The sequence below is a fragment of the Pseudophryne corroboree genome, chromosome 5 (genome assembly GCF_028390025.1).
Source record: "Pseudophryne corroboree isolate aPseCor3 chromosome 5, aPseCor3.hap2, whole genome shotgun sequence".
Taxonomy (NCBI): domain Eukaryota; kingdom Metazoa; phylum Chordata; class Amphibia; order Anura; family Myobatrachidae; genus Pseudophryne; species Pseudophryne corroboree.
In genome coordinates, this window is record NC_086448.1 from 439,462,519 (window position 1) to 439,481,544 (window position 19,026).

The following is a 19,026-nucleotide window of genomic DNA, read 5'->3' on the forward strand; positions in this document are numbered from 1 at the left end:
GGCTCTGACACACATACCCCAGACAGACTACAGCAGGGCTCTGACACACATACCCCAGGCACATAAGAGCACTTACCCATATACCCCAGGCAGACTACAGCAGGGCACTGACACACATACCCCAGGCAGACTACAGCAGGGCTGACACACATACCCCAGGCAGACTACAGCAGGGCTCTGACACACATACCCCAGGCAGACTACAGCAGGGCTCTGACACACATACCCCAGGCAGACTACAGCAGGGCACTGACACACATACCCCAGGCAGACTACAGCAGGGCTCTGACACACATACCCCAGGCAGACTACAGCAGGGCTCTGACACACATACCCCAGGCAGACTACAGCAGGGCTCTGACACACATACCCCAGGCAGACTACAGCAGGGCACTGACACACATAACCCAGGCAGACTACAGCAGGGCTCTGACACACATAACCCAGGCAGACTACAGCAGGGCTCTGACACACATACCCCAGGCACATAAGAGCACTTACCCATATACCCCAGGCAGACTACAGCAGGGCACTGACACACATACCCTAGGCAGATTACAGCAGGGCTCTGACACACATACCCCAGGCAGACTACAGCAGAGCTCTGACACACATACCCCAGGCAGACTACAGCAGGGCACTGACACAAATACCCCAGGCAGACTACAGCAGGGCACTGACACACATAACCCAGGTGGACTACACCAGGGCACTGACATACAATCCTGGTTGAAAGAGGCAGCCCAACAGTAATGAACTGCAGCGGCCTACGACTCCTCCGGACTCCCACTCCACTGAAACTGGCTGACAGGGGCAGCCCAGCAGAAATGAATGGCCACAGTCTGCTCCTTCTTCAGGCCTCCCGCTGCACCACCGCCGCCGATCCCTGCTGACAGTGGCAGCCGGCAGAAAATGAACTGCCACAGCCTGATCCTCCTCCAGGCTCCAGAGGCTCATGCAACTTGGAGCCGCTTACTACTCAGAGACAGCAGTAGCCAGCAAGTTTCTTTGGTGGTCCCCCAACTTAAAAATTACTTGCAGACGGTTCCATCTAAAAGTGGACAGTGACCCGAGAACCCTACATTGATTATACCTTTACATGAGCCGACAGGAGGTAAGCAGAGGGGATGTCCTGCAGCAGCAGCACCAATCCTCCTTTTCCCGCTCCACCACACCAGGGTCAATATACGGGCTGAAACGAGTAGCCCGGCAGTGGTGGACATGAGGATGGTGAATAAGTACTGTAGGCGGACACTATTGACTTATCGTTCAGTTGGGGGAAGTTCCCCTACACCTGAACGATTATTTGGGAATATTCAAACTTCTTTAATTTTTCCAACTAGGTGGCCCAAGCCTTTTTTTTCGCATTTGATTATCATTTGCTCCAACACACTGCCAGATTGTCATTCCAACGAGCCAGCTAGTTGGCTGGTTTGGAATGAAATCGTTCTGATGGATTGCCAGCTTGACATACATTTACATCTGGATTTCTTGTTCTACTCATTGTTATTTCACTCCATTTGCTTCTCATGTTTTTGTTGAATTGTGAACAAAATACCCAGGAGTGAGGTTGGTGGTTGGATGGTGTCTTGACATTATCTGTTAATCTACTCACTTCGGTAGTGATGTGTCCCAGAGTACTAAAAACCATAAAGAACGAAAGAGCTTGAGTCATTCTTGTGGTTCCAGATTGTTCCCATAGGGTCTGTTATTCATATTTGATAGGTATGCTAACATCTCCTCCACAGAGGCTTCCACTATGGAAGTCGTGACGTTTTTCAGATGCTGTTATTTCTACTTTGTTGAAGACTATGACTATGCTATGGAGAACTTGGAATTCCTTGTGTGAGAAAATAAATTTCCATACTTTACTTATTGGTGGTCATTCCGAGTTGATCGCTCGCTAGCACTTTTTAGCAGCCGTGCAAACACTATGCCGCCTCCCACTGGGAGTGTATTTTAGCTTAGCAGAAGTGCGAACGAAAGGATCGCAGAGCGGCGGCAAAGTTTTTTTGTGCAGTTTTAGAGTAGCTCAATACCTACTCAGCGCTTGCGATGACTTCAGACTATTCAGTTCCTGTTTTGACGTCATAAACACGTCCAGCGTTCGGCCAGCCATGCCTGCGTTTTTGCTGGCACACCTGCGTTTTTCCGAACACTCCCTGAAAACGGTCAGTTGACACCCAGAAATGCCCACTTTATGTCAATCACTCTGCGGCTAGCAGTGCGACTGAAAAGCTTCGCTAGACCCTGTGTGAAACTACATCGGTCGTTGTAATAGTAAGTTGCGCGTGCGCATTGTGACGCATTCGCAGAAGTGCCATTTTTTTGCCTCATCGCTGCACAGCGAATGAAAGCAGCTAGCGATCAACTCGGGATGACCTCCATTGTCTTTCCAGATTGATTAATTTTCCTTCGGGAAGGACTAGACATTGGTTTTAGTCTAGAGCGAGGCCTATCAAAGCTCAGAGAGAGTGATTATGGGGTTATACTGGTTTCTTTGCAAACCAAAAAAGCACACGTATGAGCAAAACCATGTTGCACTGCAAGCGGGGCAGATGTTACGTGTGCAGAGAATTAGATTTGGGTGGGTTATACTGCTGTGTGCATGGTAAATACTGGCTGCTTTATTTTTACACTGCAACTTAGATTTTAAGTATAAATACGCCCCACCTATATCTAAATCTTTCTGCATGTTTCATGTGCCCCACCTCCAGTGCAACATGGTTTTGACCATTAGTGTACTTTTTTTGTTTGCTAACAAATCTGAATAAGGCCCCAAGTACCAACCAACCAGTGTCTGTAATTTTTAAAGCACAGCCTACAAAGCTGGCAGAAGCTGATTGGTTGGTACTTTCTATCTCTCCACTTAATATCTCTGCAAGGTTTAATAAATCTTTCTCTTGTGGTTTTTTAAGGGTCCAGGTTTTGGTTTTATCTGTTTTCTTCAATGGAAAATAGCAGATATTCCAGAGATCAAGATTTGTGTTTCAGGGAGTTGTTCACATTTTACCTTTTATATATAATGTGTATCTGGTTGTTCCATGGGACCTGAATAGGCTTCTTAGTTCCTGCAACAGCCACCTTTTGAACCTTTAGAAGCAGTGGATTTAAATACCTGACATGGAAAACAGTGTTTATTTTGGTCTTTGCCTTAGCAAAGGACAGTTTTAGAATTAGGAGTTCACTTTTGGAGATCACCCTTTCACATTTTTCATGAGGATAGGGTAGTCCTAAGGATGTCTTTTTGTTCCCAAGGTAGTTTCTAAATTTCATTTAAATCACAAGTTTGTAGTCCCAGCCATCTTACAAATGTTGGGCCTAATTCAGACCTGATCGTAGCAGCATCTGATGGGCAAAACCATGTGCACCGCAGGTGGGGCAGATGTAACATGTGCAGAGAGAGTTAGATTTGGGTGGGGTGTGTTCAAACCGAAATCTAAATTGCAGTGTAAAAATAAAGCAGTCAGTATTTACCCTGCACAAGAACAATATAAGCTATCCAAATGTAAATCTCTGCATGTTATATCTGCCCCACCTGTAGTGCACGTGGTTTTAACCATTAGAGAAAGATTTTGCTGCTACAGTCGGGTGTGGCTCATTAGATCGACAGTGTCTAGGTCGACAATGTTTAGGTCGACCACTATAGGTCGACAGTCACTAGGTTGACAGGGTTGGAAGGTCGACAGGGTTTCTAGGTCGACGTGTGTTAGGTCAAAATGTCGACATGAGGTTTTTAGGTTTTTTTGGGGTGTCATTTTCTTCGTAGAGTGACCGGGAACCCCAATTAGTGCACCGTGTCCCCTCGCATGGCTCGATTACCGTTCCAATCGTAGTCCACGTGGATTGTTAAGTATGAAAAATGTAAAAAAAGGAAAAGAAAAAACTCATGTCGACCTTTTGACCTGTCGACCTAGCACATGTCGACCTAGAAACCCTGTCGACCTTCCAACCCTGTCAACCTAGTGACTGTCGACCTATAGTGGTCGACCTAGACAGTGTCGATCTTCAGACTGGATACCCTACAATCGGGATCTGGTCTCTAGGTCGACAGTAACTAGGTCAACACTATTTTCTAGGTTGACATGTTCTAGGTCGACAGGTCAAAAGGTCGACATGAGTTTTTCACTATTTTTTTCTTTTTTTTTAAACTTTTTCATACTTAGCGGTCCACGTGGACTACGATTGGAACGGTAAACTACCTGAAGTTCGCTCGCCATGCGAGGTTACACGGTGCACTAATTGGGGTTCCCAGCATCAAAAAAACATTAAAAACTCATGTTGGCCTTTTGACCTGTTGACCTAGACCCCGTCGACCCAAAGACCCTGTCGACCTAGTTACTGTCGACCAATAGTGGTCGACCTAGACACTGTCGACCTAGTTACTATCTACCTTCCATACCACACCCCTACAATCATGTCTGAATTAGGCCCATTGTTGGAACCCCTAAAATGTACAGGATGGAAGAGGTTTGCCAGAAGGACAACCTATTTGCAATACTGTGTAAATGTTTTAGGCAGGTGTGGAAATAATGCTGAAAAGTAAGAATGCTTTCAAAAATAACTGTTAATAGTTTATTTTTATCAATGAACAAAATGCAAAGTGAATGAACAGAAGAGAAATCTAAATCAAATCAATATGTGATGTGACCACCCTTTGCCTTCAAAACATCATCATTTCTTCTAGGTACACTTCCACAAAATCAGGGATTTTGTAGGATTATAGAGCCAAATGTAATAGAGTGAGAGTTTCAGAAAGTGAGAGATTTGGTAAGGTTTTTCAGTTTTTTTTAAAATGGCAATCATTTAAACTGCAAAACCAGGTTGATCTTGCTGTGTAAATGATTGCCACTTTAAAAAAAAAACTGAAAAACCTTACCAAATCTTTCACTTTTTGAAACTCTCACTTTATTACATTTGGCCCCATAGTCTGATGTATGATTAATCGCTCATACCAAATAGATGATAATGATCATCATTTTCATATGTAGGTTGTTCAATGTGTAATGATCTGTGCATGCACAGGAGCCACACTGTGCATGTGCCGATCTGTTCTTGCGATATCGCTTGAAGTCCTTCAAAATCCACATGAGTGACATAGACTTGGCAATTGGGAGAAGCGATGGGGAGCTTTCTAGAAAATGCCCCATTTTCTGGGCATGCTGAAGCCAGTAGCCATGTCCATGGATGCAGCTTTATTGGCCCCAGCAATGTGATTTTGCTGGACATCCTGAGTAACATTCAGGTTACTCAGATGTCCGATTTTCATGAAGTTGATCTGATGCTGCATCTTCGGGTGCAGCAGCAGATCAGAGAAGACGACTATGGGCGTCTCTTTACTTAAGACAGCTCCTGTGGCTTTTGCATAATTCTGCACAGTCATACATATAAAGATGCAGCAGCTGTGCCATTAATGTCCACCTCTGAATCAGCCCTTATGTTTTATGTTGATATTTCAAACTTTATCAAACATACACAGTATATAGCAAAGTTATTTCATGAAACTAACATCAATTAAATCTAGGTGCAGCAAAATTCAGAAGGATACTCCAAAATGTTCAACCCAAAATTGTGATCGTGGAGGAAGCTGCTGAAGTTTTAGAGGCTCACATTATTACTACACTCAGCTCCAGCTGTCAGCACCTTATATTGATTGGAGACCATCAGCAGGTATGTTGTGAAAGATTGATAATGAAAATATTGTCAATTGACTATAGTAATTGATGTTATACATATTCTAGCCACACAAGGATTGGTTTAGATTATTTAGAGATGTGCTTTTTGGTTTTCCTGAAATACGAACACAACCAAACTTAGGGGTTCTGAGTCGAATCAAGTCCCAGTTTGGAATCACTTTAGGGTCCTGAGTGGAACAGAGTCCCGACTCTGTTATCAGTTCAGAACTCGAATTTAAAAACCGAACTCTGGTATGGATTTCATGTAACCAGGTCCAAATTACATGATTTTATCTATTTCATTTAAAAAAAAAATAGTTTGTTTTGTTTTTTCAGTTTTTATCGATTTTGAAGGAATCATAAACCAAACCAAAACAGTTAAGGTTGTTTTGTCAAAGCCAAAAGACAATGATGAATTAGAACCAAAACCAATACATGAGGGTCCACGCACATCTCTAATATTATTGTGATACGGGCACTCAGCCAGTAGCTGTGATAACAGGAACTGGGAAGTGGGCCCAGTAATATGTTTCTTACAATTTTACCCCTACTCATTCACAAAAGTTAATAAATAACTTTTATTTGAAAATTAAAATAAAATAGGTAGGTGGGTTGAAGTAGAAGAATGAGTAGATTATGAGGCATAACATGGTAAAATATTTAAATCTACAATACACCATGCAACGCGAGACAACAGGCAGGAGTGAGCCATTTGTGTCTTATTGTCACCTCAGATGCAGCAAAACACCACTCAGTCTATACCAGAGACACCAGGCTGTGAGTTTAAACCACACAGGAATTTATTGTAAATACAGTATATACAAAGTCACAGATGAAACACAACAGTTCATTTAGTATTTTTGTTTTTAAAATATTGTGGGTTGTGATACCCGCGCTCACCTTTTGTTTTGATTAACTTATGTGAACGTGCAATAATGAATACACTAGTGTCTGCAGTGCCTTTTATTGGAGACACAGTCCTCGGGTCACATACAGATAATAATACAAACCGCCTCGGCGCAGCAGTATTCGGATAAGTTGCTGCGCCTGGTGGACTGGGACGCCGGCTTGCCAGTGCACAACTGCCAGGAACAGTTGTTGCTTTTCACCAAAAGGGACCTACCTGAACTCTGTACTGTACACTGAACACACCAGTATGTTATTACAATATTACAAGCAGAGACTATATACTGCTAATAAGGACATTAACCACTGGCACCAGTCTTGGGGGGGCGCAGCAGATTCCCATGCAGATTTCCCATCTGCATGTAAATCTACTAATGTCCCTCCAAAAATGGACACAAGCTTGGAGGAGACAGATGCTAGATTTCATACTTGACCTCTAGCGTCTGACTTCCCTGTTCCTGTGCAGTGCTGCAGCGTTACCCAGAAGTGCTGACAATGAGCATTAAACCCCTGGCAATGAGCATGAAACCCCTGGCAACAAGCATGACACCCAGCGCATGAAACCCCTGGCAATGAGCATTTCACCCAGAGCATGAAACCCCTGGCAACGAGCATGATACCCAGTGCATGATACTCCTGTCAATGAGCATTACACCCCTGGCAACAAGCATAACATCCAGAGCATAAAAGCCCTGGCAACAAGCACAGAACCCAGAACATGAAACCCCTGGCAACGAGCATGGAACCCAGAGCATGAAACCCCTGGCAATGAGCAGGTATTAATTAGTAGCCTTACTGTGGGGCATAATGTGTCAGGTGCATTGTAGTGTGTGTGGCATACTGTATCATGGGCATTGCGGTATGTGGCATAATGTGTCAGGGCATTGCGGTGTGTGTGGCATAATGTGTCACAGGCATTACGGTGTTTGGCATAGTGTGTCACGGGCATTGAGGTGTGTGTGGCATAATGTGTTGGGTATTGTGGTGTGTGGCATAATGTGTCAGGGGCATTGTGGTTTGTGGCATAATGTGTCAAAGGCATTGCGGTGTGTGGCATAATAGTAACATGGTTGCTGAGGTTAAAAAAAGACAATTGCCCATTGAGTTCAACCTATATTTTAATTTACTGCTAGCACTGGATTACACCGGTCAACACGAGATTTGGGTTCTGCATATGTGATTTTTATTTCTTCCACATTACTAATTAAAGAAAAAATTGTTTTACACAAAAAAGTTTGCTAAATTACGGATTTTTTGAAAATTTCCCTATTTTCATAAGTTAATTGTATGTAAAAATAAAACAAACTTTTGTTATGAATTTGAATAACATTTATTTACATTTTTTTTAAACAAACAACTACTGTAACAGAATATTTAAAAAAAAGTTTAGAAATGAATATTTTTCGTATTTCTTCTGTGATTGTATGGACTTTCTCGTATTAGCCCCCAAATATAATACCCCATCATACTCTCATTGTACAGCCCCTGATAATGACGTTCAAAGTCCATTACATCTTGATGAAAACATTCACCTTGTTCTTCCGAATAGGCACCCATGTTATCTTTTCTACATTTGTTTGTCTATGCTTAGCTGCCTTTTGACATGTGACAGGTCAAAGGGTTAGATCCTCCATTTTTCTTACTACTCAGTTAGCTGTGCATGAGTTGCTGATAGGCTGTGTTAATTCTCCTCTACTCCAGAGACTTATAATAATAATAATAATAATAATAATAATTTTATTTATATAGCGCTCTTTCTCCAATAGGACTCAAGGCGCTTAACAGATACATAGCATTATATAGTACAGAAAATAATGAAGTACATTTTCATAAAATACAGAAGCATGAAGATACTAAAAGGGACACTATGGAAATGCTTTAGTAAACAGATATCTTATTTCCATGCACTGTTTATTCTCTTATTTGTTACATGTACAGTGATCTATTCTGCTGAACTACAGCTATATTATATGCACAATAATTCCAGTTTGTATTAATAAAAGGTTTACAGTTCCAGAAATCTCATCGTCTATGCATTGAGAGATGGACATGGTTTAGCTATCTGAATAGTTACACACTGCTTACGTGTAATGGGTGTCAGAATACCACTTGCTTCCCCCGGCTTGTCCCCTCCCTTACTTACTAAAACACGCTTCTCCTTATATGGTCATTAAAAAAGTTTCATATTTAATGATCTTTGTAAAAGGGACAAAAGCAAAGTTTTTAAAAAATAAACAAAGATTTTGGTTATTTTTCGATATAGGGAATCAGAAAGTAGTCATTAAAATAAAGTCTCAAATTTAATTTTTTTTGTTGATCGGTGTTATCTTTCCTGAGCCATATACTGTCATACATTATTACAGATTATATCCTTAGATGCCGTTTTCAGCTAAAAATTTGTCTAACCCTTTCTTAAACACATCAATTGTGTCAGACATTACTACCTTTTCTGGCATTGAATTCCATATCCTTACTGCCCGCACTGTGAAGAAACCCTTCCTACGCTTGGTGTTAAACTTCCCCTCCTCTAACCTTAGAGGGTGACTTTAAGTCTTTAATCAATTTTGTAGCTATTCTCTGAACCTTTTCAAATTCTACTATGTATTTTTTATAGTGAGGAGCCCAGAACCCTACACAGTATTCTAGATGCAGCTGTACCAATGATTTATACAGTGGCATGATTACACTTTCAACCCTTGTCTCTATTCCCCATTTTATGCATGCTAATACCTTATTGGCCTTTACTGTTACATCCTGACATTGGGCACTGTTATTAAGTCTATTGTCAATGAGCACCCCCAAATCCTTCTCCATTACCGATTTCCCAAGAATTACCCCATTACATTTTTAGATTGCATATTTGTTTTTGCTCCCAAAATGCATAACTTTACATTTTTCTATATTAAACCTCATTCTCCACTTAGCTACCCAAACCTCTAGTTTAGCAAACCTCCAGTTTAGTTAAGTTGTTCTGAAGAGAGTCAACATCCTGATCTGAATTAATTATCTTACACAGTTTAGTGTCATCTGCAAAAATGGACACTTTACTCTCAAGACCCTCTCCTACTGTATGTCATTTATAAATATGTTAAATAGAAGAGGCCTTGCTATCTCTGAGCTTGGCCCCATTAGAACCCTTAGGTGTAGTCCATCAGGTCCCGGAGATTTATTAATCTTAATTTCGTGGACTTCATACAAGTTATACGTTTCTGGACATTATCCTTACTGTTATCATGTTCTATTTCCACCATTTTTTACTTTCTAGTAAATACTGACGAAAAGAAATTATTCAATATCTCTGCTTTTTCACTGTCACTATTTAACATTTCACTAAGATCACTTTTTAGGGGTTCTGTGTTTTGTTTTATTTCATCCTTTTTCCATTGATATACTTAAAGAACTTTTGGGGGGTTTGATTTGCTTTCCTTAGCAATTTGTTTTTCATTTTCTATTTTATCTGCTCTAATTTCCGTTTTGCATATTTTGTTAAATTCCTTGTAGTAGTGGAAAGGCTCCATATCCCCATCAGATTTAAATGCTTTAAAAGCTCACCTTTTTTTGTCCATAACTACCCTTACCTTCTTATATAGCCACATTGGTTTAAGCTTGGTACTCTTACCTTTACTGCAGATGGGAATGAATTTATGCATAAATTTGTCGAGCAACATTTTAAAGGTGTCCCACATTTCTGCAGTGCTCTTGCATTAACATTTTCTCTGACGTCCTAGTGGATGCTGGGACTCCGTCAGGACCATGGGGATTAGCGGCTCCGCAGGAGACAGGGCACAAAAATAAAAGCTTTAGGACTAGGTGGTGTGCACTGGCTCCTCCCCCTATGACCCTCCTCCAAGCCCCAGTTAGGTTTTTGTGCCCGTCCGAGCAGGGTGCAATCTAGGTGGCTCTCCTAAAGAGCTGCTTAGAAAAAGTTATTAGGTTTTTTATTTTCAGTGAGTCCTGCTGGCAACAGGCTCACTGCAACGAGGGACTTAGGGGAGAAGAAGTGAACTCACCTGCGTGCAGGATGGATTGGCTTCTTAGGCTACTGGACACCATTAGCTCCAGAGGGATCGAACACAGGCCCAGCCATGGAGTCCGGTCCCGGAGCCGCGCCGCCGACCCCCTTGCAGATGCCGAAAAGTGAAGAGGTCCAGAAACCGGCGGCAGAAGACTTTTCAGTCTTCATGAGGTAGCGCACAGCACTGCAGCTGTGCGCCATTGTTGTCAGCACACTTCACACCAGCGGTCACTGAGGGTGCAGGGCGCTGGGGGGGGGCGCCCTGGGCAGCAATGATAATACCTTGTTCTGGCTAAAAATACATCACATATAGCCCCTGGGGCTATATGGATGTATTTAACCCCTGCCAGGTCTCACAAACACCGGGAGAAGAGCCCGCCGAAATAGGGGGCGGGGCCTATCTCCTCAGCACACAGCGCCATTTTCCTGCACAGCTCCGCTGCGAGGAAGGCTCCCAGGACTCTCCCCTGCACTGCACTACAGAAACAGGGTAAAAAAAACAGAGAGGGGGGGCACTTTTTTGGCGATATTGTTATATTAAGCTGCTATAAAGGAAACAACACTTCTGTAGGGTTGTTCCTATATATTTATAGCGCTTGGGTGTGTGCTGGCAAACTCTCCCTCTGTCTCCCCAAAGGGCTAGTGGGGTCCTGTCTTCGATAAGAGCATTCCCTGTGTGTCTGCTGTGTGTCGGTACGTGTGTGTCGACATGTATGAGGACGATGTTGGTGTGGAGGCGGAGCAATTGCCGGTAATGGTGATGTCACCCCCTAGGGAGTCGACACCGGAATGGATGGCTTTGTTTATGGAATTACGTGATAATGTCAGCACGTTACAAAAATCAGTTGACGCCATGAGACGGCCGGCAAACCAGTTAGTACCTGTCCAGGCGTCTCAGACACCGTCAGGGGCTGTAAAACGCCCTTTACCTCAGTCGGTCGACACAGACCCAGACACGGACACCGAATCTAGTGTCGACGGTGAAAAAAACAAACGTATTTTCCAGTAGGGCCACACGTTATATGATCACGGCAATGAAGGAGGCTTTGCATATCTCTGATACTGCAAGTACCACAAAAAGGGGTATTATGTGGGGTCTGAAAAAACTACCTGTAGTTTTTCCTGAATCAGAGGAATTGAATGAAGTGTGTGATGAAGCGTGGGTTAACCCCGATAGAAAACTGCTAATTTCAAAGAAGTTATTGGCATTATATCCTTTCCCGCCAGAGGTTAGGGCGCGCTGGGAAACACCCCCTAGGGTGGATAAGGCACTCACACGCTTATCAAAACAAGTGGCGTTACCGTCTCCTGAAACGGCCGCCCTCAAGGATCCAGCTGATAGGAGGCTGGAAACTACCCTGAAAAGTATATACACTCATACTGGTGTTATACTGCGACCAGCCATCGCCTCTGCATGGATGTGCAGTGCTGGGGTGGTTTGGTCGGATTCCCTGACTGAAAATATTGATACCCTGGATAGGGACAGTATTTTATTGACTATAGAGCAATTAAAGGATGCTTTTCTTTATATGCGAGATGCTCAGAGGGATATTTGCACTCTGGCATCGAGAGTAAGTGCGATGTCCATATCTGCCAGAAGAAGTTTATGGACGCGACAGTGGTCAGGTGATGCGGATTCCAAACGGCATATGGAAGTATTGCCGTATAAAGGGGAGGAATTATTTGGGGTCGGTCTATCGGATTTGGTGGCCACGGCAACAGCCGGGAAATCCACCTTTTTACCTCAGGTCCCCTCCCAACAGAAAAAGACACCGTCTTTTCAGCCGCAGTCCTTTCGTTCCTATAAGAACAAGCGGGCAAAAGGACAGTCATATCTGCCCCGAGGCAAAGGAAAGGGTAAGAGAGTATACCAAGCAGCTCCCTCCCAGGAGCAGAAGCCCTCCCCGGCTTCTGCAAAGCCCTCAGCATGACGTTGGGGCTTTACAAGCGGACTCAGGGGCGGTGGGGGGTCGACTCAAGAATTTCAGCGCACAGTGGGCTCACTCACAGGTGGACCCCTGGATCCTGCAGGTAGTATCTCAGGGTTACAGGTTGGAATTCGAAAAGTCTCCCCCTCGCCGGTTCCTAAAGTCTGCTCTGCCAACGTCTCCCTCAGACAGGGCGACGGTATTGGAAGCCATTCACAAGCTGTATTCTCAGCAGGTGATAGTCAAGGTAGCCCTCCTACAACAGGGAAAGGGGTATTATTCCACACTATTTGTGGTACCGAAGCCGGACGGCTCGGTAAGACCTATTCTAAATCTGAAATCTTTGAACCTGTACATACAAAAATTCAAGTTCAAGATGGAGTCACTCAGAGCAGTGATAGCGAATCTGGAAGAAGGGGACTTTATGGTGTCCCTGGACATCAAGGATGCTTACCTGCATGTCCCAATTTGCCCTTCACATCAAGGGTACCTCAGGTTCGTGGTGCAAAACTGTCATTATCAGTTTCAGACGCTGCCGTTTGGATTGTCCACGGCACCTCGGGTCTTTACCAAGGTAATGGCCGAAATGATGTTTCTTCTGCGAAGAAAAGGCGTATTAATTATCCCTTACTTGGACGATCTCCTGATAAGGGCAAGGTCCAGAGAACAGCTGGGGGACGTAGTAGCACTAACCCAAGTAGTGCTGCAACAGCACGGGTGGATTCTGAATTTTCCAAAATCTCAATTGACCCCGACGACACGTCTGCTGTTCCTGGGAATGATTCTGGACACGGTTCAGAAAAAGGTGTTTCTTCCGGAGGAGAAAGCCAGGGAGTTATCCGAACTTGTCAGGAACCTCCTAAAACCAGGAAAAGTGTCTGTGCATCAATGCACAAGAGTCCTGGGAAAAATGGTGGCTTCTTACGAAGCGATTCCATTCGGCAGATTCCACGCACGAACTTTTCAGTGGGATCTGCTGGACAAATGGTCCGGATCGCATCTGCAGATGCATCAGCGGATAACTTTGTCTCCACGGACAAGGGTGTCTCTTCTGTGGTGGTTGCAGAGTGCTCATCTGTTAGAGGGCCGCAGATTCGGCATACAGGACTGGGTCCTGGTGACCACGGATGCCAGTCTGAGAGGCTGGGGAGCGGTCACACAGGGAAGAAACTTCCAGGGAGTGTGGTCAAGCCTGGAGATGTCTCTTCACATAAATATACTGGAGCTAAGAGCGATTTACAATGCTCTAAGCCTGGCAAAACCCCTGCTTCAGGGTCAGCCGGTGTTGATCCAGTCGGACAACATCACGGCAGTCGCCCACGTAAACAGACAGGGCGGCACAAGAAGCAGGAGGGCAATGGCAGAAGCTGCAAGGATTCTTCGCTGGGCGGAAGATCATGTGATAGCACTGTCAGCAGTGTTCATTCCGGGAGTGGACAACTGGGAAGCGGACTTCCTCAGCAGACACGATCTACACCCGGGAGAGTGGGGACTTCATCCAGAAGTCTTCCACATGATTGTGAACCGTTGGGAAAAACCAAAGGTGGATATGATGGCGTCCCGCCTCAACAAAAAACTGGACAGGTATTGCGCCAGGTCAAGAGACCCTCAGGCAATAGCTGTGGACGCTCTGGTAACACCGTGGGTGTTCCAGTCAGTGTATGTGTTTCCTCCTCTGCCTCTCATACCAAAAGTACTGAGAATTATACGGCAAAGGGGAGTAAGAACGATACTCGTGGCTCCGGATTGGCCAAGAAGAACTTGGTACCCGGAACTTCAGGAGATGCTCACGGAAGATCCGTGGCCTCTACCTCTAAGACGGGACCTGCTTCAGCAGGGACCGTGTCTATTCCAAGACTTACCGCGGCTGCGTTTGACGGCATGGCGGTTGAACGCCGAATTCTAAGGGAAAAAGGCATTCCGGAAGAGGTCATCCCTACCCTGGTAAAAGCCAGGAAGGAGGTGACTGCACAACATTATCACCGCATTTGGAGAAAATATGTTGCGTGGTGTGAGGCCAGGAAGGCCCCGACGGAGGAATTTCAACTGGGTCGATTCCTACATTTCCTGCAAACAGGATTGTCTATGGGCCTCAAATTAGGGTCCATTAAGGTTCAAATTTCGGCCCTGTCGATTTTCTTCCAGAAAGAATTGGCTTCAGTTCCTGAAGTCCAGACTTTTGTAAAAGGAGTACTACATATACAGCCCCCGGTTGTGCCCCCAGTGGCTCCGTGGGATCTTAATGTAGTTTTGGATTTTCTCAAATCCCATTGGTTTGAGCCACTCAAATCGGTGGATTTGAAATATCTTACATGGAAAGTAACCATGCTACTGGCCCTGGCTTCAGCCAGGAGAGTGTCAGAATTGGCGGCTTTATCGTATAAAAGCCCATATCTGATTTTCCATTCGGACAGGGCAGAACTGCGGACGCGTCCTCAGTTTCTGCCTAAGGTGGTTTCAGCGTTTCACCTGAACCAGCCTATTGTGGTGCCTGCGGCTACTAGCGATTTGGAGGATTCCAAGTTGCTGGACGTTGTCAGGGCATTGAAAATATATATTTCAAGGACGGCTGGAGTCAGAAAATCTGACTCGCTGTTTATACTGTATGCACCCAACAAGCTGGGTGCTCCTGCTTCTAAGCAGACGATTGCTCGTTGGATTTGTTGCACAATTCAACTTGCACATTCTGTGGCAGGCCTGCCACAGCCTAAATCTATCAAGGCCCATTCCACAAGGAAGGTGGGCTCATCTTGGGCGGCTGCCCGAGGGGTCTCGGCATTACAACTCTGCCGAGCAGCTACGTGGTCGGGGGAGAACACGTTTGTAAAATTCTACAAATTTGATACCCTGGCTAAAGAGGACCTGGAGTTCTCTCATTCGGTGCTGCAGAGTCATCCGCACTCTCCCGCCCGTTTGGGAGCTTTGGTATAATCCCCATGGTCCTGACGGAGTCCCAGCATCCACTAGGACGTCAGAGAAAATAAGATTTTACTTACCGATAAATCTATTTCTCGTAGTCCGTAGTGGATGCTGGGCGCCCATCCCAAGTGCGGATTGTCTGCAATACTTGTACATAGTTATTGTTACAAAAAAATCGGGTTGTTATTGTTGTGAGCCGTCTGTTCAGAGGCTCCTACGTTTGTCATACTGTTAACTGGGTTCAGATCACAAGTTGTACGGTGTGATTGGTGTGGCTGGTATGAGTCTTACCCGGGATTCAAAATCCTTCCTTATTGTGTACGCTCGTCCGGGCACAGTATCCTAACTGAGGCTTGGAGGAGGGTCATAGGGGGAGGAGCCAGTGCACACCACCTAGTCCTAAAGCTTTTATTTTTGTGCCCTGTCTCCTGCGGAGCCGCTAATCCCCATGGTCCTGACGGAGTCCCAGCATCCACTACGGACTACGAGAAATAGATTTATCGGTAAGTAAAATCTTATTTTTTGTCCCAATCTATGCCTTTTAGAGAATGCTTGAGCATGGTAAAATTGTCTTTTCTGAAATTAAAAGTTTTAGTTGAACTCTTATATTGCTGTATTTGTTAAATTATTTCGAATGCGACCAGTTTATGATCGCTGTTTGTCAAGGGCTCCCTTACATTAATGTTAGATATTGCTTCTACGTTATTTGTTATAGCTAGGTCAAGTAAAGTCATATTTCTAGTTGGTTCCTCAATCACTTGAAACAAATAGTGATCTTTAAGTATGCTTAATAACCTATTACCCCGTAGCTGTACTACCTGCCTCAAATGTCCAATTAATGGCCCTCATTCCGAGTTGTTCGCTCGGTATTTTTCATCGCATCGCAGTGAAAATCCGCTTAGTACGCATGCGCAATGTTCGCACTGCGACTGCGCCAAGTAACTTTACTATGAAGAAAGTATTTTTACTCACGGCTTTTTCTTCGCTCCGGCGATCGTAATGTGATTGACAGGAAATGGGTGTTACTGGGCGGAAACACGGCGTTTCAGGGGCGTGTGGCTGAAAACGCTACCGTTTCCGGAAAAAACGCAGGAGTGGCCGGAGAAACGGTGGGAGTGCCTGGGCGAACGCTGGGTGTGTTTGTGACGTCAACCAGGAACGACAAGCACTGAAATGATCGCACAGGCAGAGTAAGTCTGGAGCTACTCTGAAACTGTTAAGTAGTTAGTAATCGCATTATTGCGAATACATCGGTCGCAATTTTAAGAAGCTAAGATTCACTCCCAGTAGGCGGCGGCTTAGCGTGTGTAACTCTGCTAAATTCGCCTTGCGACCGATCAACTCGGAATGAGGGCCAATGTCAGGATAATTAAAGTCCCCCATAATTAACACTTCCCCCATTGCTGCAGACTTTACAATTTGCTATTGGAGCAGGTCTTCCTCAGTCACACTTATATCTGGCAGTTAATAGCATTATATAAATAAGAGTGCCCCCAAAAAAGAGTCTTCTTTTCTTTCCCCAAACGTTGAGTTAATAGCATTAGTAGCTTTTTTGAACATTTACCTTCAAGTATTATTTCCATTCATAATGACTCAATGTTATCACTAATACCCTCGTAAAAAAAATGGCTTTAGGTATGGTTTAAGGCTAGACTTGACATAAAGACAAACTCTTCCCATTTTATATGCCCTGTCTTTCCTGAATAGAGTATAGCCCTCCAAATTTACTGCCCAATCATGAGAATCATCCCACCATGTTTTAGTGATACCTATGATGTCATAGGTATCACTGTCCATTTTCCCCGATAGGCTTCTTGCATTTGCAAGCATACAGTTTAGATTATTTACTCTTATCTTTGTATTTTTTGGCCTTGATAGACTTTCCTTGTTTATGTTTGTATTCCTAGGATTTTTAATTTTGTTTATTTTTTATTTAGGCCTGTTTTTCTCCTTCCCCCCTCTACACTCCCATTTATCTTAATACCTCCCTCCTTGCAATTCTCACTGATGCTCCCATAGTTTCTTACTAATCCCACCCCCCCTGGAGGCTAGTTTTAAATCTCCTCTGGCCTTCTAACTATCCTCCCCACAAGTACTGCTGCCTCCTTTTTATTCAAGTGCAGTCCATCACGGCAATAAAGATGGTGCCTGACTGAGAAGTCTGCCCAATGTTCCAAGAAATCAAATTCTTCCTTCCTACACCAATCTCTTAGCCACACATTTATCTTCCTAATCTCCCTCTGCCTCCCTGGGCTAGCGCATGGCACAGGTAACATTTCTGAAATAATTACCTTAGATGTCCTTGCTTTAAGTTTCCGACCTAGATCCCTGAAATAATTTTTAAGGACATCCCATCTACCTCTAACTTGGACGTTGGTTCCGACATCCACCAAGACCACCGAGTGGTTCCCAGCTCCTCCCAGCAATCTGTCTGCCCGGTCCGCAATATGTCATATCTGAACACCCAGAAGACAACACACTGTATGACGGTCCTGGTAGTAGATTACCTTATCTGCCTTTCTAATGATTAACAGCGTTCCCCTCTAAGCCAGAGGGATCGTTCCTCTGGCTGCTAGAAGAACTGGTCTCCTCTAGCTCCACCAATTCTGCTCTGCCTTCCCTAGTATCTTCGTCCAATCTGGCAAATCTGCTGGGATTGCTCAGATCAGAACTGGCCTGCCTCTTCCTCCTTCTCCTTCTAACTGTAACCCAACTGCCTACCTGTTCATCCTGCTCTATTTCTGCCACATCCTACTTCTCTAATGCATCCACAGTGAGCTGCAAGCTTTATTCAAGATTTCCAATCTCCATCAGTGTTGTAATGGTCTGCCTTAGATCAGTTACCTGGGCTTCCAAAGAGACCATTTCCTCACATCTTGTATAGACGAACTCACCCTGGAACACTTGCTCCAAGTGTGCATACATCTGACAAGATATGCACTGAGTGAGATTTTCAATCCTGCTCCCACTTATGTTATTTAGATCAGCTAATTCCCTATTAATCTACAGTGTATACTACTACAGTGAGTATATATCCCTCTTGGGCTAAGAGGCCTGACTAAAACACACTCCTATACACTCAGAGCCCAATACTAACAAAAGTACAGATACAGTGAAAGACAAATAAGACTTAATATACAGATTAGATTAGATTACCCTCTGCCTATGAGCTTCAGTAAATAGTACACAATAAAGTAAGGATGATGATACTTGCGTGTCCGGATCTCACACTACGCGGTGTGCCCCCCCCCCCCTTCCCACAGAGATCTGTACGTCCTCCACAAAGTGTGACCCCCACAATGGGCTTGGTGACCCACCGTGCGATCACCTATGCCTGATCCGAAGTCCGCACCTATGCGTACTCCTTCGCTCTGGTACCCATGTCAGTGTCCACCTCTGCGGGCCCCGCACCTGCCTTTCCAATATGTAATGTTTGCTGTGTGCAGGCACGGAGAGGTAGTACGCAGTCACATCCCCTGTATCACGAGCACTGCTCGCTCACTGTCCCAGTGAGCGGTGACTTCCGGCTGCCCTCTCAAGCAACGAATTTGGCTGCTTTTGGCGGCTTCCGCCCTAACTTTGC

General features: G+C 44.5%; 1 protein-coding gene across 12 annotated transcripts in view; it reads left to right on the plus strand.

Annotated features, from left to right (window-relative positions):
- The window catches only part of LOC134927833 (NFX1-type zinc finger-containing protein 1-like), a 585,162-nt gene that overhangs the window by 531,968 nt on the left and 34,168 nt on the right, over positions 1-19,026 (plus strand). For all 12 annotated transcript variants that reach the window (XM_063922818.1, XM_063922822.1, XM_063922829.1 and 9 more), the window contains one exon: positions 5,525-5,670. In XM_063922818.1, the coding sequence (XP_063778888.1) occupies positions 5,525-5,670 (146 nt within the window). The remainder of the gene's footprint in view (positions 1-5,524; positions 5,671-19,026) is intronic.